Source organism: Pleurodeles waltl, chromosome 1_2 (genome assembly GCF_031143425.1).
Source record: "Pleurodeles waltl isolate 20211129_DDA chromosome 1_2, aPleWal1.hap1.20221129, whole genome shotgun sequence".
Lineage (NCBI taxonomy): Eukaryota > Metazoa > Chordata > Amphibia > Caudata > Salamandridae > Pleurodeles > Pleurodeles waltl.
The window spans coordinates 750,163,608-750,189,034 of record NC_090437.1 but is presented as its reverse complement, the minus strand read 5'-3'; the positions used below and the strand labels follow the sequence as shown (position 1 = coordinate 750,189,034).

General features: G+C 43.7%; 1 protein-coding gene across 33 annotated transcripts in view; it reads right to left on the bottom strand.

Annotated features, from left to right (window-relative positions):
• Window positions 1-25,427, bottom strand: part of RAPGEF2 (Rap guanine nucleotide exchange factor 2) — a 681,573-nt gene that overhangs the window by 39,352 nt on the left and 616,794 nt on the right. For all 33 annotated transcript variants that reach the window (XM_069243519.1, XM_069243546.1, XM_069243572.1 and 30 more), the window contains 6 exons: window positions 24,461-24,584; window positions 23,288-23,311; window positions 21,788-22,011; window positions 20,258-20,437; window positions 18,367-18,519; window positions 13,980-14,205 (listed from right to left, as the gene is read on the bottom strand). In XM_069243519.1, coding sequence (XP_069099620.1) covers window positions 13,980-14,205; window positions 18,367-18,519; window positions 20,258-20,437; window positions 21,788-22,011; window positions 23,288-23,311; window positions 24,461-24,584 — 931 coding nt within the window. The remainder of the gene's footprint in view (window positions 1-13,979; window positions 14,206-18,366; window positions 18,520-20,257; window positions 20,438-21,787; window positions 22,012-23,287; window positions 23,312-24,460; window positions 24,585-25,427) is intronic.

Below are 25,427 nucleotides of genomic sequence, written 5' to 3'. Positions count from 1 at the left end.
GCAAAGGCAAGGCACATGCTCATCCAAATTGATTTGATGTTAAAAAAAAAAAGTGGCAAAGCTATGCACGTGGTTGCTGCACCAAAAGCTTTTCATTCGAAAATGTGGACGACGCAGCTGAGAACAAAACACAGTTAGACATGGCTGAGAATGTCCTGTTGGCAGAAACACAAATCTTGGGGGTTAAACACATTAAACAGAGAAATAGTTCCATAACTGTGTGTGCTATGGCAAAAATGGCATTTAGCGGGTGAGTGACTTATTTTAAGAGCAGTTTTCCCAATATGCCAGGGGCTGTATTACGAGTAGGGTGCACTTCCCCTGTTTGCGCCACAAAGCACCTTTAAACAGGGGCGCCAGGCGCGAACGGGGGTAGTGGGCCCTATTATAATGAACACGCTGCCCTCTGGGCAGCCGCACACTTGCCCTGCAGGCAGCGCATTCAGTGAAATACAGAGCAGCTGCTTCAAAGCTTCTCTGTGCAGACTGCAACCCCCTGCACTGTGAACAGGGGAAGAGCCCCTTCAATTCAGGTGCGGGAGTGACTGAGGGGGGTCCATGGGACCCCTTTAGAGAGCTCCCCCTCAGGGGGCTTACCAACAGTGTGCTGCCTTTTTGTGGCTCACTTTCAGTGCACCTCCTAAAAGCACATTTGCCTCTGTGCCCGCGTTGGCAGTACGGCGAGAGGGCAGGGGGAAAGGGATTCTCTGCGTGGGGGCGTGAGAGAAGAGTGCTGGCGCTACATGCACTATCAGTATTACAGAACACACCGCACAAGCTCCTTGTGTAATACCAAAGTGCCTTGGGGTGCACGAAGCCCCTGGGGAACTTTCCATAACATGGCCCCGGGTCACCTAAATAAATGCAGGTATGTACCCTGAAGTCAAGTGCTTAATCAAACACTCCCTGCAACTCCCATCACACTATTTCAGGAATTGGCCCTGTTACCATCCAAATGCTTCAAAGGGCACAGTTTATCAACAGATCTCATGACTAAGTGTATTTACCGAGCAAGGACGCTAGCATCTTTTCATGTTTACATTAACTGTGGGAAAGTCACTGGAAGGGAACCAGTTAGTAGGCACGACACCTCCTCTTTCAAGGCTAGAGTAACAAGCCGACAGTGGCAAAATGAGATAAGAGTGGCTTGTGACGCTTGACAATATGGTGGCCTTTTTCCGGCCAACAAGAAAGCTGTGAAGTTTTTTAAAAATCGCATTATGTATTCCAACTTCTGAAGAGGTTGGTATACTCAGCGCGTAGTGCCAACGTCAAGCTGTGAGGCGGCATATTACTCTGGGGGAAATTATACTATAGTCGTTAGATTTCCTTTGCTGTCTCTCCCCCGTTCTCCACCCCCTGGATCTCGTTAAGTGTGGATGGAAGCAAGACTTTTAATAGTATTTCACATTGCGATTCAAACAAAATAAGGTGAAGACTGCAAAAATGGTGGCCCGAAGGGTCACAATACAGTTCCTTCAACTCGGGGTCTCCGTGCTGTGCTCAGATCTTAGAATCAATTTGAATGGACAAAGGGTCAGCCTGATCAAAATTAAACCTCGAGACCCAAGCCTTGCTGGAAATACCCGCTTATAATATCAACCGTGTTACGGGCAGCTCCCTGTGGGAGTACAAGGGGCACACTAAAGTGCTGGTTAAAGCAGGTAACCTACCATTCCCACTTCCCCAGAAAATCTGCAGCATTTTAGGTTTGATTAGCAGATGCCCCGTTCAAATGTTTTCTTAATAAAGGAGTACTACAAGCGGGGAGACAAAATCACTAGTGTCCTCACTTACTTCTGAAGAGAGCGCTCCAGCAGCGTGTAGCTCTTCCTGCCTCCCGAGACATCTGCCCGCCCTTTCTGACGCTCCCTCTCGTCCATTGTCTGAGAACTAATAATTTCCTGACAGTGACCCTCTGTAATTAGCCACACGGGCGTAACGGGAGATTTTTCCAATAAATATCAGCATTATGCGAGACAATCAAGCACCACATTTGGTGAATTTTCACAAGTTTTACTGCATCCGTATGAAGCATAACTCTAACGCGAGTCACAAGTAAGGATGACAATTTACTGGGGCTACTATAACGCGTTATTCACGACGGATACGCTTTCGCTTTTCCAAGATAAAAAACTAATCTTATTGGTCGCTAGATGGCGGCAACAGAACACTAATACACATGTGTTTTCATTTAGGCGGACACTGGAAAGGAAATCCAGCTCAGATTCATCCCACAGATAGCGCTCTCCTTCCCGAGGGATTTCAAAGTAGAGTGCCCCCACAGCCAAAACAGGAACTAAATTTACTACTTTAGATAAAATCGTAGTATTCAGGATCCCGCCTAATACCTCCAAAAACAAATCTGTTCCATCGATGCTCCACAATAAACTACATGGGATGCAATGTTTTCGAGCAGTACGTATAGCACTCAATAACTGACATGGAAGCATAATGAAACTGGAGTGATGACCAACAGGAAGAATATTGAACAAACAGACAAAAAAGAATAAGATAGAATATCTTAACCACTGGGAATTCTTCTGGGTATCATTTCAGTCACTGTTTTAGCTCGCCTGGGCAAGTATATGTAAATCAATCTCAACCCACCCCAAAGCAAACAGTCCAGCTGAACCACCTAAGTCCTGAACTCTGTGCACGGCTATGAAAGCACTGGGACCGGTCCATTTCCGGAAACAGCAGTAAAGGCACGGAGTTCCAATAACCCCCACTGAGAGGCGAGGCCTCGAGTCGGACTTCCGAGGCCTATGAGTCTGCAAGGAAAAGGACAGGACGGAGTTCTACTGTTTCTGACACAGTGGACTGTCCTAAACTTGTTGAAGTGAGGTCTGAAGAAGCGCCTCGGCAAAGGAAAGCAGGGTTTGTAAACTGCTAATGAACTGTCAGAAGCCATAAAGAGAGCTAGGCTTTGCTGCCAAGTTTTCAGAATGCTTATTTGTGACATTTCCATGTTTCCGGTGTTCACATGTGTGCCATTCACTGCCTTGTGTTTGACAGTCTGGGGTACACTAACACACATGTATTACAAAACAATTATGTTCAAGTAATGAGATAAACATTTAACCCATGTTGCCTTACAATATCTGAAATGCGTGTGAAATTCTGGGATTCGTGGTGATAGAGGTTTTAGATACAAAGCCAGACTGCTGAAATTATTCCATGCCAGCAGTATCATTGTACTACGAGCTCTAGAAGGGGGACTTCTGACTCATTTGTAAGAATGTTATATCCGGTACTTGGCAGACAGTCCAACAAAAAGTGATTAGAAATCGGACAACTGCTGCCTGCTTTGATTTTTGATTGAAGGCGGAGAGGTAAGGTAAAACATGCTTTTACTGTGGAGAAGTTTGGAAAAGAGGCCGATTGTTGGTTTGTAAGCATATTTTATAGCTAGACTATGGAGTGTAAATCATGCCATACTTTTGAGACTTTCATAAATAGGGCTTGTAGCTCGCACAAGCATGCACAAGTTTTCTGGTGATTTAAATGCTTCATACTTCACCTGAAAACTCGTAAAATGTTTGCCACTGCACTACTGGAGATCTGCGACCTGCAGACCTCGAGTATCAGGACAGATAATGATCAGAAATCCCATTAATGGTGACAGGCTAGGACTACCTAAACGTAGATTGCCGAGGCTAGGGGGGTGAGGGGACAGTAGGGAGCAGTTTTTTTTATTTTTTAACAGTAGGCATCTGTTATGATGTTATTTCAATTTGAATTCTGAGCCTTCTTGGCTTCCGTAAAACACATAACGTTGAATTCTATTCTATAACTCTATATATCAGGAACATCGGTGGGCAATTGATTCTAAGATTTAGGTAGATCGGGAACAGCAGTGGGCAGGGTTGGAATGTGACCAAAAATAGTCTTGGGCACAACTAAAGTGGCCCACATTAGCGAACCAGATGGCTAAACAAGCATTTGCAATGCAGTAGGTCTCGCGTTTGCTCGAGTTAGAGCTGTTAGCGTTGTAAATTTCTAACTGGAACTTTCTTGTCACACAAACTGAAAATAAAACGTAAAACAGTTGACATAAGCAAGATGATTCAAAGCGCCGTTGTGAGCGCAAAGGATAGAAACAAAAGGAAAAAGAAGTGCGCTCGCAGTCAAAGTTATCAGCAATAGTGCCATCATCCATGCAACAGGGTCGATGGCCATGGCGGTAACAAAAAGGCCCTAAGGAGGGACAAACAAAGCAGTTAAAGAAAACAAAGCATTTTCGAAAGGCAAGCCCATGAACGAGTGATAGTGATGGGCGTGCAGTGGGCGTGGTTAAAAGCCCAGATACATACCAACAGGTCGGAAAAGCAGCGCTTCCGTGCTGCTATGCTCAACCTAAAAAGTGGCCCACATTTGCAATGTGCGATATAGCACTGGAGGTGCATTAACAGAGTTATTGTACAAACAGCAGTGTTGGATATTACTAGAAATTGGCGAAGAGCACCTTCAGGCACATGATCATTTGTATTTGTTCAGTGCTCAGTCGTAAGCACAGTTTCGGAAATCAGGACAAATCCTGCTGTCAGCTAACTACATGCAGTATGTGAGTATCTGCAGTGGGCCTTGTATTTTGTTTCATTGGCATTATTCTAAATTACTGCTGGCATAAAATACTACAGTTCTTACGGTCCCGGCTACTGTCTCATGTTATGTTTGTAGCCACGGGATGCCTCACTACAAGGGCCCCTCACCTTGTACCTGCAGAGGGGCTGCAAATGTGGACTCGGGTGAAGCAGTTGTTTCTGTCTGGCCGGGACGGCAGCTATCTGTGTCTGGAGGGCTAATGAGGCACACACCAGGCCGACAGGACTTGGAAAAACATCCAACCTGTCGGTGAATTCAACCTCTGACCTCCGGGGCTGCTGGGAAAACGAAAAACAAACTTGCCACCCGTGGCTTGAGCTCCTCTGGGGCCGATCGGATGCTAAATGGTCACAGTGGGGCAGGCGCCCTGCTGGAAAACAACAATAGGTAAGGCACCACCCCTGGGATCCACACGGAGTACTCAGTGCTGGATTCAAACTCTTAAAGGTCAGTCCATGCGTCGGTGACAAAACACCACGCAGTACGCACAAGGGCCGGTTTCAGCTTGATAGCTGGTGATAATGTTAATTCTCCTGATGGCACGCACCTAGCACGGAGACTGATGATGTGTGAATACAACTGAACAAAACCGAGGTATGCTGGTTTATTGACAGAGTGCGCTCTACGCTGGGCAACACAGCACACTCAGGCCCATTTTTATACTATTTTAGCACCGCATTTGCGTCAAAAAATGACGCAAATGCGGCTCTAAAAAAGTATAAATATAGGCCTCAGTGTCCATGTCCTCAGCTCACTGCAGATCGCTGTAGAACGCGCCTCATAGGATGGTCCGAGGGCGCATTAACATGCATGAAGTGGACACCAGCACTAAAGTGCGTCAGTCTGACCCCTGAAGCCTGTAACATGGCAGAGCTGGCCAGGAGGACAGTGAAACCTGAAAGGGATGGAAGCAGGAGGAGTTTCTTTAAAAACGGGGCGGGGACTGCAGCTTAGTTTAGTGTAAAGGACAGCACACGAAAGGAGTAGAAGACTGATTCCATGTTGTTTCATTCTAGATGTACTTCAGCAGCTTGAGGGTGCAGATTATTGAAGTCCTTTAAAGATTTTGGATATTGTGAAATTAATATGACAGGAAGGAGAATGTATTAAAGAAGATATTAAATAATATTTCTTGTGAAAATTCTGAGGCCAAACTTAACTGAGACAAAAAAAGTACGAGAAGTGAAATCTGTACATAGGCCTAACTACATCCAACACTGTGAAACAAACACTAAGATTGTTCTGCAGCCTCATCAGGAGCATGAATCACTGTATAAATGCTAAAATACAATACTACAAGTGAGCAAAGGGATACTCTCTCCCAGGGCAGATGTGAGCTTAAAGTCCAGCACACTATACCAGCTAACACCCCTGCCACTAAGACAGAGCATCCCGGGTCCAAGGCAAGTGACCAGTGGCATGGCCCAGCAGGACCGAAATGCCAATGAAAGCAGGTTGCAGCTGATATCTCTGCAATTGTAAGGATTGGGATAATGGGACCAAAAGTCCAAGCAACAGGAATGCTAGCCTGAGACTGTTAGAAATGGGGTCTTTGGTTGGCAGTCAGGTTACCCCCTGTCCAAGCAAGGACCCTCACTCTAGTCAGGGTAAAAGAGAATCACCCTCAGATAACCCCTGCTTACCCCCTTCGTAGCTTGGCACGAGCAGTAGGCTTAACTTCAGAGTGCTAGGTGTAAAGTATTTGTACCAACACACACAGACACTTAATAAAATCACTACAAAATTACTACACAGGTTTAGAAAAATAGGAAATATTTATCTGAACAAAACAAGACCAAAGCGACAAAATTCCACAATACACAAGTCAAGTTATCACTGAAAATGCAAAAAGAGTCTTCATGTAATTTTAAACACACACTAACACTGTTAGTGTGAAAATGTACCCTGGGCGCATAAAAAATAACCCCGCTCGGGCGAGTGTGCGTCAAAATGGGTGTGCGATGCGTCAGTTTCACTCACGAGCGAGACTTTGCGTTGTTTCTCATTTTGTCGGGTCACGTCGTTTCTCCTCTCCGTAGGAGAGCAATGCGTCGATCCGGTCAGCACTCTCGGGTCCGGGCAGGCCCTGCATCGTTCTTACACCAGCGGTGTTTGTGTCAGAAATCCAGACGCACAATGATCCGAAAACCACACAGCACGGGTTGCAATCTCACCAGCCTCCGTCAGCGATGCTGTGCAATGTTTCTCCAGCCCCAGGCGTCAATCTTTGGGTCGCGTTGCAGGTGAGTGTCGAGTTTCAGCCGCGTCGATTTTTCAGCTGCAGATCGAAGTCGCGTCGATCTTTTCCCCGCACGGTTTCTGTGCATGGATTTCTTCCTCTTAGGCTGCCAGCTCCTCCTTCAGGGTCCCAGGAAATGGATGGGCACCACTTGGCAGAGTAGGAGTCTCTCCAGAGACTCCAGGTGCTGGCAGAAAGAAGTCTTTGCTGTTCCTGAGACTTCAAACAACAGGAGGCAGGCTTTAAATCAAGCCCTTGGAGACCTTCACAAGAAGGAAGGCACACAAAGTCCAGTCTTTGCCCTCTTACTCTGGCAGAAGCAGCAACTGCGGGATTGCTCCACAAAGCACAGTCACAGGCAGGGCAGCTCTTCTTCCTCAGCTTTTCAGCTCTTCTCCAGGCAGAGGTTCCTCTTGGTTTCCAGAAGTGTTCTAAAGTCTGTGGTTTTGGGTGCCCTTCTTGCACCCATTTTCTCATTTGAAGTAGGCCTACTTCAAAGCAAAGTTTCTCTTGATTGTGAAATCTTGCCTTGCCCAGGCCAGGTCCCAGACACTCACCAGGGGGTTGGAGACTGCACTGTGTGAGGGCAGGCACAGCCCTTTCAGGTGTGAGTGTCCACTTCTCCCCTCCCTCCTAACACAGATGGCTCATCAGGAAATGCAGACTACACCCCAGCTCCCTTTGTGTCACTGTCTAGTGTGAGGTGCAACCAGCCCAACTGTCAAACTGACCCAGACAGGGAATCCACAAACAGCCAGAGTCAGATAAATGGTATAAGCAAGAAAATGCTCACTTTCTAAAAGTGGCATTTTCAAACACACAATCTCAAAATCACCTTTACTAAAAGAGGTATTTTTAAATTGTGAGCTCAGAGACCCCAAACTCCACATGTCCATCCGTTCCCAAAGGGAATCTACACTTTAATCAGATTTAAAGGTAGCCCCCATGTTAACATATGAGAGGGGCAGGCCTTGTAACAGTGAAAAACGAATTTTGCAATATTCCACTGTCAGGACATATAAAACACATTACTATATGTCCTACCTTAACCGTACACTGCACCCTGCCCTTGGGCTACCTAGGGCCTACCTTAGGGGTGCCTTACATGTAAAAAAAAGGGAAGGCTTAGGGCAGGCAAGTGGGTACACTTGCCAAGTCGAATTTACAGTTTAAAACTGCACTCACAGACACTGCAGTGGCAGGTCTGAGACATGATTACAGAGCTACTTATGTGGGTGGCACAACCAGTGCTGCAGGACCACTAGTAGCATTTGATTTACAGGCCCTGGGCACCTCCAGTGCACTGTACTAGGGACTTACTAATAAATCAGATATGCCAATCATGGACAAACTAATTACATACACATTTTGTATAGGAGCACTTGCACTTGCACTTTAGCACTGGTTAGCAGTGGTAAAGTGCCCAGAGTAACAAAAACAGCAAAAACAGAGTCCAGCACACATCAACAACCTGGGAAACAGAGGTAAAAAGTGAAGGGAGACCATGCCAAGGATGAAAAGTCTAACAGAGACATTGCTTCCAGCCCTGAAGTATTACAGGATAGTTCTTTTTCCCGTACAAAGTTCCAACAGGACCCCAAGGCCAGAGCTCTTAGATTGTTGGTAAGTGGATTCTTAGTAAGGACAGGTAGGTACCAACACTTAGTAATATGCCAGAATCTCACTTAAGATCTAGTCAAGGTCTCAGTAAATTAATCCTGGCTCAACCCTTGGTAGTTTGGCCCACGGGCAGTAAGGCTCAACTTAGGAGACAAATGTGTAAAGCATTTAATATCAACAAAACAGTAAATAAGTAAAACACAATACAATAAAAATCCAACAACAATTTATGAAAATAGAAATTATTGTTATCTTTAAAATGACATCAAAACAACAAAAATCCGATGTAGGGAACAAGAGACGAATTTTCAAAGATTAAGGGTAAAAAGATGCTTTCTAGTGCCTAAAAGCAAAAAGTGTCAACCATGGACATCTAATCGAGCGTGATCAGGGCAAAGTCAAAGTTTGAGGCCAACTGTGATGGAGCCCAAGTCGAATACACTGAGCGGGAGAGGCCTCTGTCCAAATTTTAGCGGCCGGCTTCCAATGTGATTACGGCAGGTTGGCTCAGCACAAGGTCCTGCTGAACTTGTGGAAGCCCTCATCTTCAGAAGGAACTCCGGAGCTTCAGCGGGATGAACCTGAAATTCGGGCTGGGTCGCAGTTTGACCTCGCCAGCTTGGCTCTCGTCAATGGGTTGGTCACCTTATGAAGCATTTTTACAAAGTTGCTCAAAACTTCTGGCTCTTCTTCCAGAGGTCCTTTTTGGGGTCATGCAGTGCCCACAAACACGGTCCAACGTTACAGAAGCTCCAAGGTGGTCCTTGGGAGTTGGGACTTAAATTCCCAGAATGTACCTGGTCAGCTGGGCTTGATGCAGGGGACTCTTGGTAGCTCCTTTGTACATGTTGCTTAAAGGAAGTCCACGCCTGGCTCTTCAGAAGTAAGGCAAAGTCCTTTTTGTGGTGAAGCCCAAAGTGTGTACCTGGTCCTTGTGGGTTCAGTCCTTCAGGTGCAGATGAGGAGTTCCGCAAGGCAGTCCTTCTTCAGTCTTCTTTCCAGCAGGGATCTGATTTGCTGGGCAGCTCATCTATACTTATCTATTCTTCTGGTCTGGCAAGCATGGGGCACCCCTGACCCATGGGGTGCAGGGTGACACCCTCTGGGATGACCACTTCCTGAGAAATGTGGCAGAAATCAATCCCAGAAAGCATTATTCTTTACAAATCCAAGATGGAGAAGATCTGGCTGAGCCCACCCACTCGTGTCGCCAGGTTTCCCTCACACACCCTTTCCGGTCCCTCTCCTAATCTAATTACTGGGGGTCCCAGCTAGCAGGGGGTGATGGAAATGGGGGGGGGTAGGGGGAGTCTAGTTTTGGTCCCAAGTGGATTTCCCTCATTTGAAGACCACTTTAGCCACCCTACCCCCTCCTACTCTGCCATCTGTTTCAGCAGCTCTGTACCCCCTAGATGCTTCATTTGTTTCAGCCCAGGTCATTTCACAATGTAGCTTGGTTCAGGCTACAAGAGGCTGACCAATCAGGGAAGGGCAATACAGGGCTGATTTAGGTAATATTTAGAAAGAGTTCTAAAACTCTTTCCATCTAATAGTTATACTATATTTTACTTTAGCAAGTTGTTGGATGTATTATAAACATAATTTTCTATCTTACAGGACATATTTAGCTCTTTCCTAGAGGAAATAATCTATTATTTTAAAATAAAGCCTTTTAATGTTAGCTTATGTAGCTAATGCACTAAAATGGGGGAAAATGAAATTGGCAGTTTTTCCCTCACCAGGATTTAAAAAACATATTTTATAATGTCCCTGGTTATATTTACACTGCCCCCAGCCCTTGGGTTAACTGGGGAAGAATTTAGAGGTGACATATGTAAAAATAATGTTGTTTAAGACTCTGGAAGCACTTTTAAGTTCAAAGTTGAATTTGCAAGGCAGGTCTGCCTTTACAATGATACCAGACACCACAACATTGCACCCAAGGGTGCCCTACTTCCACTGGGGTCCCTAAAGCTACGTGCCCTACCATATTCTAGGGACTTACAGGTAGGTTGTCAGAGCAAATTATAATTAAGCCCTATTTGCATACACCCATACACCTTTTAAACTGAGCCCAAGGAACAGTTAGAGTCAGTAACCACCAGTAGCAGTATAAAAAATAAAAAAATAATAAAAACATATATATATCGAGGCTATGAGGGCCAATAGGATAACTTTCTCACAAAGATGAATAAGACGGGCAAATGCAGTTTTTTTTTTCTCCCAGGACTGATATAAGCTACAGAGTCCAATAAACCTTGTCAACATACTTTGCTGGCTGGAGCAGATATTCAGAGAGGCTGAATCAGGAGTTGTCTAGGACAGGAAATTACACCTGTCTGGCTGCTAGTGCTCCAATCAAATTCCTCTAGCGAGACATGACAGCAGATTTAATTAGGGAAGAGGGTAGAAAGGGAGTAGACAGAGGATATCAGAGTGGATGTTAACTTGTGGTTGGTTTTACAAGGCACAATATTTGGAGAACAGTTGGGTTAGAGTTGAACAAAACAAGAACTAGCAATTCTATGTCATGCTGTTGACCCAGCGGAAACAATGGAATCAGAGCGACTCATTTCTGCGCAATTTATGTTTTTTACCCTGAAATGCCATTCCCTACTAATAAAGAAAGTGGGTATTGTCGGGAAGGAAAATCTGGAAGGACAGGGGAGAGTTTCCTCATGTAAACTATAAAAAGCAATATACTTGGTTTGTAAGAAAAAAGTTTAGATTTCACATGGAGGGGTTAGGACATAAGGGTAACACAGTGCTGGTCAACTTGTCTTTCTCTGTCAGGGCAGAAAACTTAAGTGCTTCACTTCTCACCCTCCTCATGTGCAGGACGACAGTAAGGCTATGGTGTGAACTGTGACATGTCTTGGGCTTCCTCAGACTGGTGCTTGTCCACCTTGGTGTGCTTTTGGGAAAATGTAAGAGGTTTTGGTCATAAACCCCTGTTCAAAATTTGCCTCTTGTGGCCTACCAGAAGCAGGTGAAATGTGGGGCAATTATGGATTGTGCAGTTTCTGCTTATTTTGCCAACCTTGATTGCTTTTACACTCTTTTCCTCACTTATGGTGTATTTCTCAAGCAGCAGCCAGTGTTCAATGCTTATGGAAAGGTGCATGGCTTCAGCTCACACAGTAGCATGGCTACTGCCTTCTTCTTTTCCTGCCCATTCGGCATCAGTTTACTCATCTGACAACATTTCTGCCTTGTGCATGCTGCCAAATAAATTACTGGGCCTTGTTGAAGTTCCCAACATTTTAGATATACAGGCACACAATACCCTCTGTTATATAGCTGCCTATATGTTCTAGTCCCCAAACCACTACCAAATTAGACTACCTATACCTGGAACTCAGTCTAACCAGATAGGTCTCTGCCTCATACCTCACTCCTTTTTTCTCCGCCCGGCCTTCTCCAAGACTTACACAACTTTAGAGAGTTGGTGACCCAAGTGCTCTAGTCAACATGGGATATAAACTGCAAGCATATCAAACTATGAAACATGACAAAGAATCTGCAGAGTAAATTATATCCACCAGCTAATTACAAATGTAATTTTCACATCTATTTCTCACACTTCCTCTATCGCACTGCTATGCAGTATGATCCAGGCCAAAACAGGAGTAGATATCTTGTCAGTGCCGGCTTTAGCGCAAGTGGTGCCCGGAGCGACAATGTTTGTTTGCGACCCCAGTGAGCCCGCCCTCGCCACTGATTTCCTCACTAGCATCCTTTAACAGTGCCCCCGAAGTCTCCATAACCACTCTCTCTCAGATGCATTTAATTACTTTTATGGCACTACTCATACCAGTGTAGGGCGTTGGAACACTGCATCAGACACACATTACACAGAGACAATCAATCATATGTGTGTAAATCAGTGTACACAAAATATTACATAAGACAGAGGACTTCAAGGTGAGGGAGTCACATGTCATCCATACTGGTAGGCAGTATCGTTTAAGAGTGTTTGGTCTGGAGAATCACAAACTCAGGATTTAAAATTTAACACCACAGTTGGGGGCTCTCTTTAATAAAAAATAATTGTTTTCTGTCCAAAGAACCCTTTTTCCAACATTAGGATAATAAAAGACTGCAGAAAGATCATAACGTTCTAACCTATACTGTGCAGTTTGCATGCTGCTCTTTGGTGACAAGTAAAAACTCCTTGTTCTGTGTTCTCTCTGACAAAAGTAGTAACCGAATGACCTATTTACATTATATGCATTTTGAAATCTGTGTGGTTCATGTTCTCTGCAGCAGGCATATTAACCTTCTGCACTACTTTACAAGGAGTCAAAACTTTTCCTAGACACAACTCTCACCAGGAAGAACATAAATGAGCAGAGTTATCTTGACATTTTTATTGTTGCCTGAAAATTGCTGGAGGCAAGGAACGCGACAGCAGGTGTCTTTAAAACCATAATATACTTGCAAATGCGGTTCCCCCACCCGAAGTCGGTGCCCGAAGCCACACTGCCCTAGAGCCATCTGTGTCTCTGATCACACATGCACATCACCAAACACTTCACACAAATACACCACCCTGCCAACCACACACTACCCACAAAGTGTAGAGTGTTACACATTAAATGATGCACTTTAGTCTACGAAAAATGTCACTAGTGATTTTGCAGACCGTGGTGGTACTTTTCATGTTATTATGTTTTTAAATGATGCACTTCGGTGACACACAATGGGTATGTACAGCAGTTCTTTTTCTCTTGAGGAAGGCCAAGAAACACCTGGTGTTGACGGCCTCAAAGCTGACTGCAAGGAGATGGATTTCACCTGGTGTAAGTTTGAAAGAAAAGCTCAAGACAGAGATGGCTGGAGAGTCTTGGTTGATGGCCTATACACCAGAAGGGGTAGTAGGCCTAAGTAAGTATATTAATACTACAATACAACACCTATGAACCAATAAGTTACATCTCAGAGAATACTGGAGAGCCTGAATTAGGTCTGGTAAGTATAACAGAGAATTCCTTTGAATTATCAGTATATCACTAGAGGAAATCCAACTTCTCTAGCAGCCCTTCAAAAAGTAAGAAGGATAATCTAGGATGTGAATAGCATGTACTGCCCCCAGGTTGCAGGTTAGCAATGCTGTACATAAAGTATGTTCAAGGAAGAGCACAGTGTGCCTATAGCATGCTAGTTAATGATTGCGTACTTTGCAAAGAAACAAAATGTCAAGTATCTCAATGTGTGTACCTAAAGAGATGAAGCGTCATAAAACTGTTAAAAAAAAACAACAACTGTGGCAATAGGCAAGAATCAGGTGAAATATAAATGCAAATCACGTGTGTTCAGTCGAAAAATATCCCGGTCACATCAACTGCTTAAAAATGTGCACACAGTTATACCAATGATGGATACAGTTAAGAATCCTGGGTGACCTACACTGGGCAAGAGAGAGAAGCATCTAACTGACATTGTGAAGGCTGTGGCAGGATTTTAGAAATTTTAAGTATACCTCGAGTACCAAAATGGTGCAGGCACTTACCCTAAACTATATTGGTCAGGGTCAATCATGGCTCTTCTGTCCATCCTCCCCACACCAAGGTTGGTCTCCACGATGCTGACCGAATGCCGCTGCCTCCTCTCTTCATGAAGACATGCTGGCACAGAGTCGAACGAAGAGTTGCTAACAATACTGGATCGTGAAGAAATTTCGCTATGACCAGAGTCTGAAAAGTTGTCCACTGTGCCACTGGCAGGCAAAGAGTAACCTACACATTGGACAGAAAAACACAAACCAAACAAAAAACAAAACACATTTTTTTCAGTTAAATGTAAAATGTTAACAAGGAAGCAAACAACATAGAATACTTCATAGTGCATTAAAAATATACCGCATCCTTGAACAGGTTCTGTGGATGTCCCTCTCCAAACCACATGTGTACCTGCTCAACTCACATTTGTTGCTTACAATATGACATGCACATTACCTCTCTCCAGCGACAAAGACTGATTATTCACAACACAGCACACACATTTCTCTCCTCAAGGCCTACCTTCTCACTGCACTACACACACATGAATGCACTTACACATGGCGCAACTGCTAGAAAGCACCATAACTTGCATGACACTACCTCACACATCCAACACTAACCACACTTGTCTTGTAAGTAGTAGTACACTGCACAATTAGTCATCCACAACAAGCATGGTGAATTGACAATCCCTTTGAGACATGTCGACTATACATACAATACATGTAACAGCACAAACTAACTCTCCACACCCATCTCACACTAACCCTCAATTAATGAGGACTCTAGGTGTACCACTGACACCTGTGGCTACACACGTCATATAACCCAGAGCAAAACATCATTCAAGAGATCCCCAGTGCTGAAAAACCGCAATGGTCACATACGAGCTCTACAGTAATATCAATAACCTAAGACATGCATGAAGTAAATCAGCAAAAGATGAATGCAGCAAGCATTTTCTTTCCAACATTCTGAACAGGCTTTTCAGGTTCCCTCGAGGACATGGGGGATACTGCTCAAGGGTTTCTATTTGGATTACTTTGGAGACAGGTGAAGGGTGATGTGTTTAACTGTAGAAATGTGATGAACACTAATTACCAATCACATACATGTGTAGGTGAAGGGACTATAGTACTAGAAATCCAGAGTTCCATTTCTACCTTTCCTTGGTGAACTCTGTGGTGAAGTAGGAGGTGAGGATAGCTGCGAAGATGCATTCAATATTTTATCTTCAGACCCTCAAGAGAGGAGCTGCGGGGCGGACCACAAGCCCCCGACTGCCCCAAACTTCCCAGGATCTGCAGAGGCGGCGGGGAGTGTCATTGCACCTTGTCTGGCACTGAAAAACACTGTTGGAATCCCAGCGTGGGGCTATCAGGGGAGGAGTTGCTGGGGCGGACCTCAAGCCTCAGACTGCCCCAAACTTCCCAGCATCTTAGGAGAGGGCAGGAAACATCATAGCACCTTGTCTGGCACTGAAAAACATTGATGGCGTCCCACGACGTGGGACGGTCAGGAGAGGAACTGCCGGGGTGGGCCACAAGCCCTGACTGCCCCAAACTGCCCAGGATCTCGGAAGGTGGCAGGAAGCGTCACCGCACCTTGTCTGGCGCTGAAAAACATTGTTGGAGTCCTGAAGTGCGGGAAGCTCAGGAGAGGATTTGCGGGGGCATGCCCGGCCCGTCATTGATCAGAGGAGACAGGACTGGGCCCCATCTCTTACATTCTCTCCAGCTGACCTATTGATGATAAGTTTGCTTCTTTGCTTCTCGATTTGTCTTCTGTGAGCTTTTTTTCCTGGGACTTTAAGTTTTGTTAGTGGCTATCATGGGCAAGCGCAAATTGCAGGAAAGCAAGGGTTCAACCAAAAAGACCCACCAAGGATCCACGCTAGACTCTTTCCTAACCTGGGCCACGGGGGTAATCGCTAAAGAAATTGACCTTGCAGAGAGACCATTATCGAAGAATCTAGTTATGCACTGTTGCGGCATCAAACTATATATCCTCTGCAAAACTCTCAATCTGACCAAGATAAACAGATCCCAGGGGCCCTCATTGAGTTTACCGGATTACCTATTCTTACAAGTGCAGTGGTAGCTGGGGGAGAGCCTTCTGCAGAACCATCAGTATAGGACTCTCCAAAAACCAGTGACTATGCACCGGTGGCAAAGAGAAAGTGCCAGTCAAAACACAACTTATAGAGTAGTGGTTAAAAACAGAAAGCGATGTCTCAAGGAAGAAATGTGGAAGAAGTTATTGAGTATGTGTAAACAGGGTGATGTGAGAGGCTTCTGGCAAATAGTAAATGACAAACCTGCATATCAAGTCTTTCCCGATGATTTAGGGACTAACATCCCTGCTCTCAAATGGGTAGCTCACTTTGAGAGAGTGTACTCCCTGGATCGGGCTGCCCAGATGACTGCGAGGGAAGATGTGCCCCCTTTTCCTTTGGGCTTACACTTTGATCTGGAGGAGGTGGAGCAGGCTATAATGGGTAGCCTCTCAAACAAAGCCCCAGGGCCTGATGGCGTCCAAATGGACCTTTAAAAGGGAAATATTAGTTTGTGGGCACCTTTACTGACTAATGTGTTAAATGCCACAGTACAAATTGGTATCCCCAATTCATGGAAATCTGCGGTCATTGTCCCGTTTAAAAAAAAAAAAAGGGGTGTGGGGAAGATCCAGGTTATCGCCCAATTTCTTTACTTGACTCTGCGGTCATGATTGTACGGCGTATCATTTTGCACCACATTGAAGAGTGGGTCCAAGTGAATAATGTTCTCTGCTCTGCCCAGTATGGTTTTAGAGAGGGTAAGGGGGAGATGGAACAATGTTTGAATCTAAATCTGTTGGTGGGTAAATATGTGGTGGCAAAGAAGGGAGCCATTTACCTTGCCTGTATGAATCTGAGCTGTGCCTTTGACAGGGCAAACCGCTCAAACCTTTGCACGATTCTGAAAGGTCTTGGGCTGCTGCAACCTTTGGTTAACTTTCTCCGGGCCTTACACATGGGTGGCTACTGGTTCAGTAATGTTTGGTGCTGCAGGGGAGTGCTCCCACTCCTTTAACCTGTCAAGGGGAGTCAGGCAAAGCTGCGTTTTGGCACCTACTTTATTTTTGCTTTACATCAATGGTCTGAACCCTTTTCTGGTAACCCATGGTAAGGACATCCCGAAGGTTAAGTCCACCCTGTGCCTTCATTATTGTATGCAAACAAAGTGGTGTTACTTTCACGCATGTTGAATGATCTTAAAGCCCTGGTGGATTTGTTTGTTAATTTCATGGGGGAGATAGAGTTGGATGTTAATATTAAAAGAAAAAACAAATTTTATGGTCTGTGGGAAGTGGTCTCTAAAGCTTAGGCCAGTTACCATCAAGGGGCAGCCTGTGACAAGGGTGACCTCATTTTCTTACTTGGGGGTCACATTTGATCAGCAGAATAGTTGTACCCCATGCTTAGCTAATCGATGTTTGTGTTTCGATCAATCATGTGGGTCCCTCTTTAGATTTGCCCGAATGGTAGGCAGTAAAGCTGTCTTGCCACTAAACCAGATTTATAAAATGAAGTGCCTCCCAGTTTTATTATATGGTGCAGCAATCTAGGGGTACCCCCTTCCCCGGGCAATATGAGCCATCTTCGATTAAGGCTTGCCCAGGTGACGGTGTTTCGCTCCAAATCAAATCAAAAACATTTATAAAGCGCGCTACTCACCCGTGAGTGTCTCAAGGCGCTAGGGGAGGGGGGTTACTGCTGCTCGAATAGCCAGGTTTTGAGCTGCCTCCGGAATGCGGGGTGGTCCTGGGGTTGGCGGGGAGGGAGTTCCAAGCCTTATAGCATCTGCTGTTGTTCGTGAGTATTATGATCCCACGGAAGGAGGTATTTGCTGCCTGTACTTAAAGCTAAGGGCTTTTATCAATTCTGCCCTGCTTTCCTTTACCTACAAATATGGAACGAGCATACTGTGGCCACGGCGGTTTGCCATTTCCTGAAGAGTGCACTTTATTGAAACAAAATATTGAACTATGGGTTTATCATCGTAATTGATTTATTGCCACTCTTAAAATGTCAAGCATAGAGAGCTGGTAGTGGCACTTTATATTTTTTACTAAATTTTTAGATGATGTTTTTATGTGATGTATGTATTATGTGTTTTTATGATTATATTTATGATGGAAATAAAGATTATTCATTAATTCATTCAACAGGCTTCTCACGTTCCCTCAACAACATGGGGGATACTGCTTAAGAGTTTCTGTTTGGATCAGTCGGGGAATTTACTTTTGGAGACTGGTGAAGAGTGGTGCAGAGAGAAATGCGATGAACACTAACTACCAATCACATACATGTGTAGGTGAAGGGACTGAGCTAGAAAGCCAGAGATCCGTCTCTACCTTTTCTTGGTGAACTGTGTGGTGAAGTAGGAGGTGAGGATAGTTGTGACGATGCATTTGATATTGTATCCTCAGACTGCTTCTTGTGTCGCTCTAAACTTCCTTCTTCAGACAGTGAAAGAATTTTCTTTAAAGATTGTGGGGAGTTGATACCTAAACGTTACAAAAGTAATCATTAGTACATATGATTGCAAAACATAAAGCCAGAAAGATAGCAAGTACAGTTCAATGACATGGACAGAACACTTCTAGGAAAAAATATCCAATTACTGAGTTCAATTGTATCCAAAATATATTATTTTTACTGATCTGTTAACCAATTAGAAGGCACAGAATGAGCTTTTTAAATATTTATGTGCAGAAGTTCCTAAAGAGAAACTGTTGCATTTCCAGAACTTTTCGCCTTACCAGTGTGGGGGATAGTAAGATGACTGGTTTTAGATAGCAGACTGGGGATAACTGCAGGGTGGGTATCATAACCTAACCTAAGGCATGCACCTGCACAGCAAGTTTTCAGAGTGTCTGTGCACACTGTACTTCATTGCTCTGTGTGACAATATGCCAGGATACCTAGCCATCTCTTATTACGCCCAACTCAGGAATTCCTTTAGTCCCCTCGAATACTTCAGCCTTACTTTGACAAACACAGACAATTTCAACACCTGACCTTGCATGGCAGACATTTCAGAACAAGATTTCTGTCTAGTAAAAAATAATCTATTTTACAAATTTCCTGTACATACTTTATACAGTCACTATGAAATGAGATTTGAGGACAACTCTGTCAGATGAAGGGGTCTGAGGAGTTAGAAAGTGTACTGATTTATGTGCAGGAACTTAATAATTGTATCTGAGGTTGGGTGTTAAAGCACAAAGAGGCAGAAGCACATAACATTCTTTTGAACCTACAGACTAACAGAATATTCTGCAGATGATACTGTGCTATTCTGTATTTTCAACAGTTGGTCATTAAAGCAATTATATGTTAATACAAATAAAAAAAACCTGCCCTCACTAATGACCTATAATTCTAAACAGCAAACAAACTGCACACAGATTTGTTGTGGCATCTTGTCTGCTGCACATTTGATTTCAAAAGGTAATTTAAAATCAAAAGTCCTGCCATAACCATCAGTTAGTCAAACATCAGCTTATGAAGGACGGGAACGACCCAAGGATCTGTAACATTTAGTGATAAACAAAGTATTGGTAATGCTTAGTAACAGCGGTGTAGGTGAGGCAATACTGAGATGATTTGTGGCATTTTTGCTCAAATTGCATTATGATGTTTTGCCACTGTGAGTGAGGTTAATACAGTATATGATTTGACTTTTGTGTTTAGAATGGTTATTTTGGAAAAAGTAATAAATACATCTGCACTGACACAATGTTATTTAGTTTATAACATTCATGGTGTAAAATTAACATTATAGAACATTTTGGGGCAGCTGGGGCGGCAAACTGTCTCTCTTCCAGGGAGCAGCCCCATTTTGTTCTCCCTCTCCTGTAGGTTCTTTTTCTCCCCTTTTCAACATTTTCTTTCTCTTTCCTTTTGATCTGTGTCCAAGTCTGATAATGAGAAGTAAGTCCCAGTGGCCGCACTCGCAACCAAGGGCCCAAATTAAGCACAGTAGATCTATGTTTTATTAATTAAATAAACCTCTTAGTGTTTGCTAGATGTGCCGGAACATACAGACTCATTTGACACTCATGCATGTTTTAGAGGATAAGTGTTTTGACAGCCGCAGCTAATAATGTTACATGTGGGAGAGTGAGGGGGAGATGCAGGATGGCAGTGGCATAAACACTGAGTCACAGTGGTGTGCGTTAGCTTGCAATCAGACTGCACAACCAATCATAACATGAATCAGCAGAAATTGCATTAACATACCAAATGGTGGCAGGTCCTTCACAGGTACTTTCTTTCTAGAAGGATAAAGCGATACAGCCGGGACCTGCAGTGCCTGGTTCACTTTGCTTTGCTGCTGCAGCTTCTGCTGGGTTCCTGCTCTGGGGGCCACTGGAGAGGTCTCAGGTTTACCAGCTCGCTTGTCACCTGAATTTTTAGGCACTGTGTAGGATGAAGAAATTGGACGTCAATGTTAAACTAGAGTTTACAAAAGATGAAGGACATATTATTGTGGACAGTGAACACATGCTGTACTTGTTGGCTTGTAGGCGTAACAAAGAGAGCTGATGCAGTGTTTTGACAACCTCCCAGACCTTTTCCTGCACAGGCTGACCTTTCCTCTGTAGAAGGGCAACATGAGAGTGCCTGATATTGGTGCCAGAGGTGGTCACATTGTTTTTCCTCATCCTAGAACCAGCCACAATTAAAAATGTAAACTCTGTCAACTGAAATGTAGGAAAGCATATCCCATGCTGCTGAGACATCCCAAGTGTCAGGCAGATATTAAAACAATTGCTTAGTACATTCAGGATGCAGTCCGGGAGTGAGTACACAAATACAAAATGTCGTTTGAAAGTCAAACAAATTAGAGCAATGCTTCCAAATCTTATGTGGCTGTCTTAGCAAATAGTAAAGTGGAAAACAATTTTACCAGAAAGAAACTCACTGGGAGCTTGACATGTACTGAAGTGATGCTGGAGAACCATCTATCACCCTGATGCCTGAGGCTGCATGTCTCACTGATGCTGCATTGTGAATGACAGCACTTATTTTTACTAAGGTCTTACCATTATTTTGGTCCTCATTCTGTGACTGAAACACCCGTCTCGGTTGTGTGTCATGAGCAATTCAAGCCTGTGCAACCAAATTAGCCAAAGACCCGAGTCAGACTGCCACTAAAGGTGTCTTTTAGGAAACCTATGTGGTACAGGTAGTACAGTCAGGTATCATACCCGTTTAAAAAAAGATGTGTATATGGAATGCTCACAAAGCAAATTTTAGCACATTTTTCAAAAACTTTCTAGCAACGTTACATTAATTGAATTTTTGTACTTCAAGTTTTAATTGACTAAGTGATTCCTTCTCCGCCTTCACACAGAATCATGTTATTGGCCTAAATGGATCCTCCCCATTCTGCATCGAAGTACGACGAGTTTATAAGTCCAGTCTCTACTGACAATGTGACGAAGAGCAGAGTACACCCACTGTCGAAGTAGTTTGTGGGTGTATGTCCAACTGGCTCTATCAAACTGATAGGGTAGAAATAATGCCCATGCAAAGGTTTCTTCACTAATCATGTTTTCAGCTCATTAGGATGGCATTAGATTAGAGTTCTTGCTGCAGGGGCAATGGCTGGGTCAAGACCCTCAAAGAGTGATTACTGTTATCGGGGGGACCCTGGCAGTACAGCTGCAGTGCTCTGACAGTAGATTTCACAAATACAAAGCACTTTCTCAATTTGTTAGCGACAAAGTATAGCATAATTAATGGCTATTTTGCAGTGAAACTCACATGTGTTGGAGGATTGCTCACACTGCAATGAAAGTGTCTGCAAGTTCTCTTCATCCATCTCAAGATCCAGGTTGGCTAAGTACTGCTTCACCTTCCGCGCCATTTGGGCATCTTCATACAGCTTCTTTGCATTGAGGAAGGAGCTGCGGCGCACGCGCTTTTTGTGCCCGCCGGTCTGCGCAACATCCAGCACTGCTGCGTTTGTGCTGCCCTGGCTAAGCGACCTATCAACCGGGGAAGAAGGAACATGAAAGTGATGGAGGTCAGCACAACGAGATCAGCGCAGGCACATGCAGAACCCCCATGTCTCGAACATGGACTTGTTCCAAACAGCTAAGTATAGAAAGGGAGACGTAAATGAGCGAAGGGAAACAGTACTATTATTAGGATTTATTATGTTTAAAATGTTTCTAGTGCATAAGGACCTACACAGGAATATTTCCTTACATACGAGAAGCTTTCCAGTCACTGCTCTTGTGAACTTTATATACCAAATGGGAGCAGCGTAAAAATAAAATCACATGCAAGTGGATATAAAAATAATATAAAATAAAAACAGATCACCATCGCACTGCAAATTTCATTGTTACTAGATGTCTAACATTGGTACCTACCATACACGTTAACGGCATTCCAGGGATACTAGACAATACTGGAGATGCTACAGAAATCAACCAAAAACCAAAAGATATTTTGGCACTTGCCAGTAGAATCCCCAACCTGTTCTTGGTGTTATTTTATTTTTTGTAAGTAATATAGGTCAATTTGTTAATGAGGAGACATCAAAAGGCATGCACTGATTTAAACATATGGATATGGAGGTGCTGACGGGTGGCTTATTAGATTAGGAATGATGGTGGTGTCACAGGATTGGTCAATAGTAGGTTAGGCTCAGCTGTAGAAACGTAGGAGCTGAAAGTGTCTCACAAATACTGCAGTCAAATACCTACAGAGAAGGACATAAGCACTTCCCCAACTACTCAACATTCCTGATCAGTAGTTGTGTCGGTAGAAATGGTTTCTCATCTATTTGTGTTATCTTTACTGATGGATAGCTCATTGCTCAGTCACAATTCTTGCATTCTCATGATGGATAAAATTGATCATGGGCAGGTTACTGCAGAGTTGGATTATCGATTACAGTAATTTCAATGAAGTTTAAATGCCTAAAGATATTACAGTAAACTGGACATCCACGTGCACTAATGCACGATGTTCTCGATGAAACAAACTAGACACTGAGCTTTTAGGCATTACGCTTATCACAAGCGTTCAACAAGTGTCACTGTCGTCTCACTATCACAGCTCCTCAGATGTCAACAGGACTTTTGGATTAATAAGGCACTTTTGGAAATCAACAATCTGCTGCAGTAGGAAGCATACAGCACAACAAAGGGAAGCAGCAGCAGAAAGGTAGGTCAGCAAATGGGAAACAATGCAAATGGGTGGTGGAGGGGTAATGGCACGGAGACTGAGCCTGTATTCTCACCAACCACTTACCCCAAGCTCCTCCATTTCTTCTTCCTGCAAGTGAGAGCCGTGGAGAGTAAAGCATGTGTATAGAAAGAGACAGAGAGAGATCACAAGCTCAGAGAGACAGGCCCAGACTGCAGGACGAGCAGTGCCACAAGCCCGCACATTGTCACTTCCAACCCATCACACACAGTGGTACAGCTGGCAAAAGGCAAACAGAGCTTCTAAATTCAGTGCATTTTCTCAAACTTTCTCTGCACATAAATTCCAAAGCCCCCATTTGAACATTGCTTTAAACCGTGCAATTAGAATGTATGTACTTCTGGATTTGGGGGGTCATCCCAGGTTAAGGCAAAGCAAAAACTTGCTTTCCACAAATATAAAAAAAGTAATCTTCTAGCAATATCATGCGGTGCTTTCATTTTGAAGGTTCGCTCCAAAAACTGAAATACTTGATAACTATGTGGCAAAAAGGGAGTGAAAGCAAGGAGAGCCATATCTTAATGCATACTCTGAAGCTTCCCAAAACAGACATTTTGAATACACAGCTATTAAAAACATGCAGAGGATTGTAAGCTGTCCTACGACGATGGACATTTAAAGCATGAGATACTGTTAAGTGTTCTTCACTATCAAATTCCATGTCTACAACTGCAGTTCAGAAATAACTCCTATCAGGTGACCATGGAGTCTAGTTCCTAACTTAACATTTGTCAGAAGGTTAAAGAAATCTACTGCCCAGGTAGCAAGCACTACTAATTATGGAGCTGGTTGTGGGGTGAACACTGGCAGCAGATTTAAAAGTAAGGTTGCACGGAGGGTGACTGAGTGGCAGTTGATGTGTTAGGTGAGGCTGGTGGGTCTCCTCCCAAACCTTTGTCTTTATTAAGGCTAAGGATTAAACTCTACACAAAGACACTCCAGGCACAGAGATAGACAAGATGGTGAAGATAACAACTTAGCACATTTGCACTTACAGGTCAAACAAAGTTGTGTTTGTGTGTGTGGAAATATATATATATATATATATATATATATATACACACACACACACACAGAGTTATTTTCATATGTACTTATATTTCTGCTGGAAATTCATACAATTAGCCTCTTTTATAGAAAAGCACATCTTACTTTGTGAGGCATGTGCATGCAAGATGGCCAAAATTTCATCTACTCCTCCCTTAAATAATGGCATACCTTGTCCTGAACATCATAGCCGGATCCATGTTCACTGAAGCCATTCTGCCAACATGGCGGATTTCTTTTGCAATCATTCGCAGCTTCTCAAAATTGACCAAGCCCTCCACTTTTGAATCATTACCTGGGAGGAAATAAAGGAAGGAGTCAGTTAATGGTGAAGTCAGTTGAGCATTAAGACTCACCGATCTGTTTACTACAGTGTGAGAATGGTATCGGGACAAATGAATCTTTGAAGATCAAAGGACGGCATTCACACAGAACATCCGGAAGGGGGTTGGGGGGCATGAAGCTCACTTTCAGAGTTCAGCAGAATTCTCCACACAATCTGATCCACCAGCATTCAAAGCAAAAGCTGTGGCCATAAAGTAGTCATGAGAAGATCAACGAGGTTGCAAAAAGCACCTATGATCTTCCAAGACCAGTACACCTGAAGAATATATTTGGTATTTACACGGATTTGCTGTTCTCTAGGATGCAGATGTGAAGGTGCATTTGAGAGAGGAGTGACAGAAATACCCACAAGCCGGTGTGTTGGGGAGAAACCCGTTGCTGATGCACGTAAAGAAGAGATGGGTATGTTCACTCTACTCTGTGTGTTAAACACTTAAAAGGATTGCGGCAAAAAAAAAGATAAACCAGGGCATAAATTAAGGAGAACCGACTTAAAATTGTTGAACCCCGCCCGCCAAACTAAGTTGGACAATTCAGTTTGTAGAGTTTCCCTGATCTGTGTGTCAAACTGTGAAAATACCCAACCATAACATAAATAAATGCTGTTTGTACCATTTCTAAAATGCTGACTACACAGAACTAGGTGCTATCACCGATTTGTAATGCCTCACAGCCAAGCATTGTGACTTAGAATGAGAACATAAACTGAACGTAAAAAACTCTGCTTTAGACAAAAAATTAAAACCCAGTGAAAAACATGATGCTCTGAAAGGATGGGGGCATTTCACTCCAT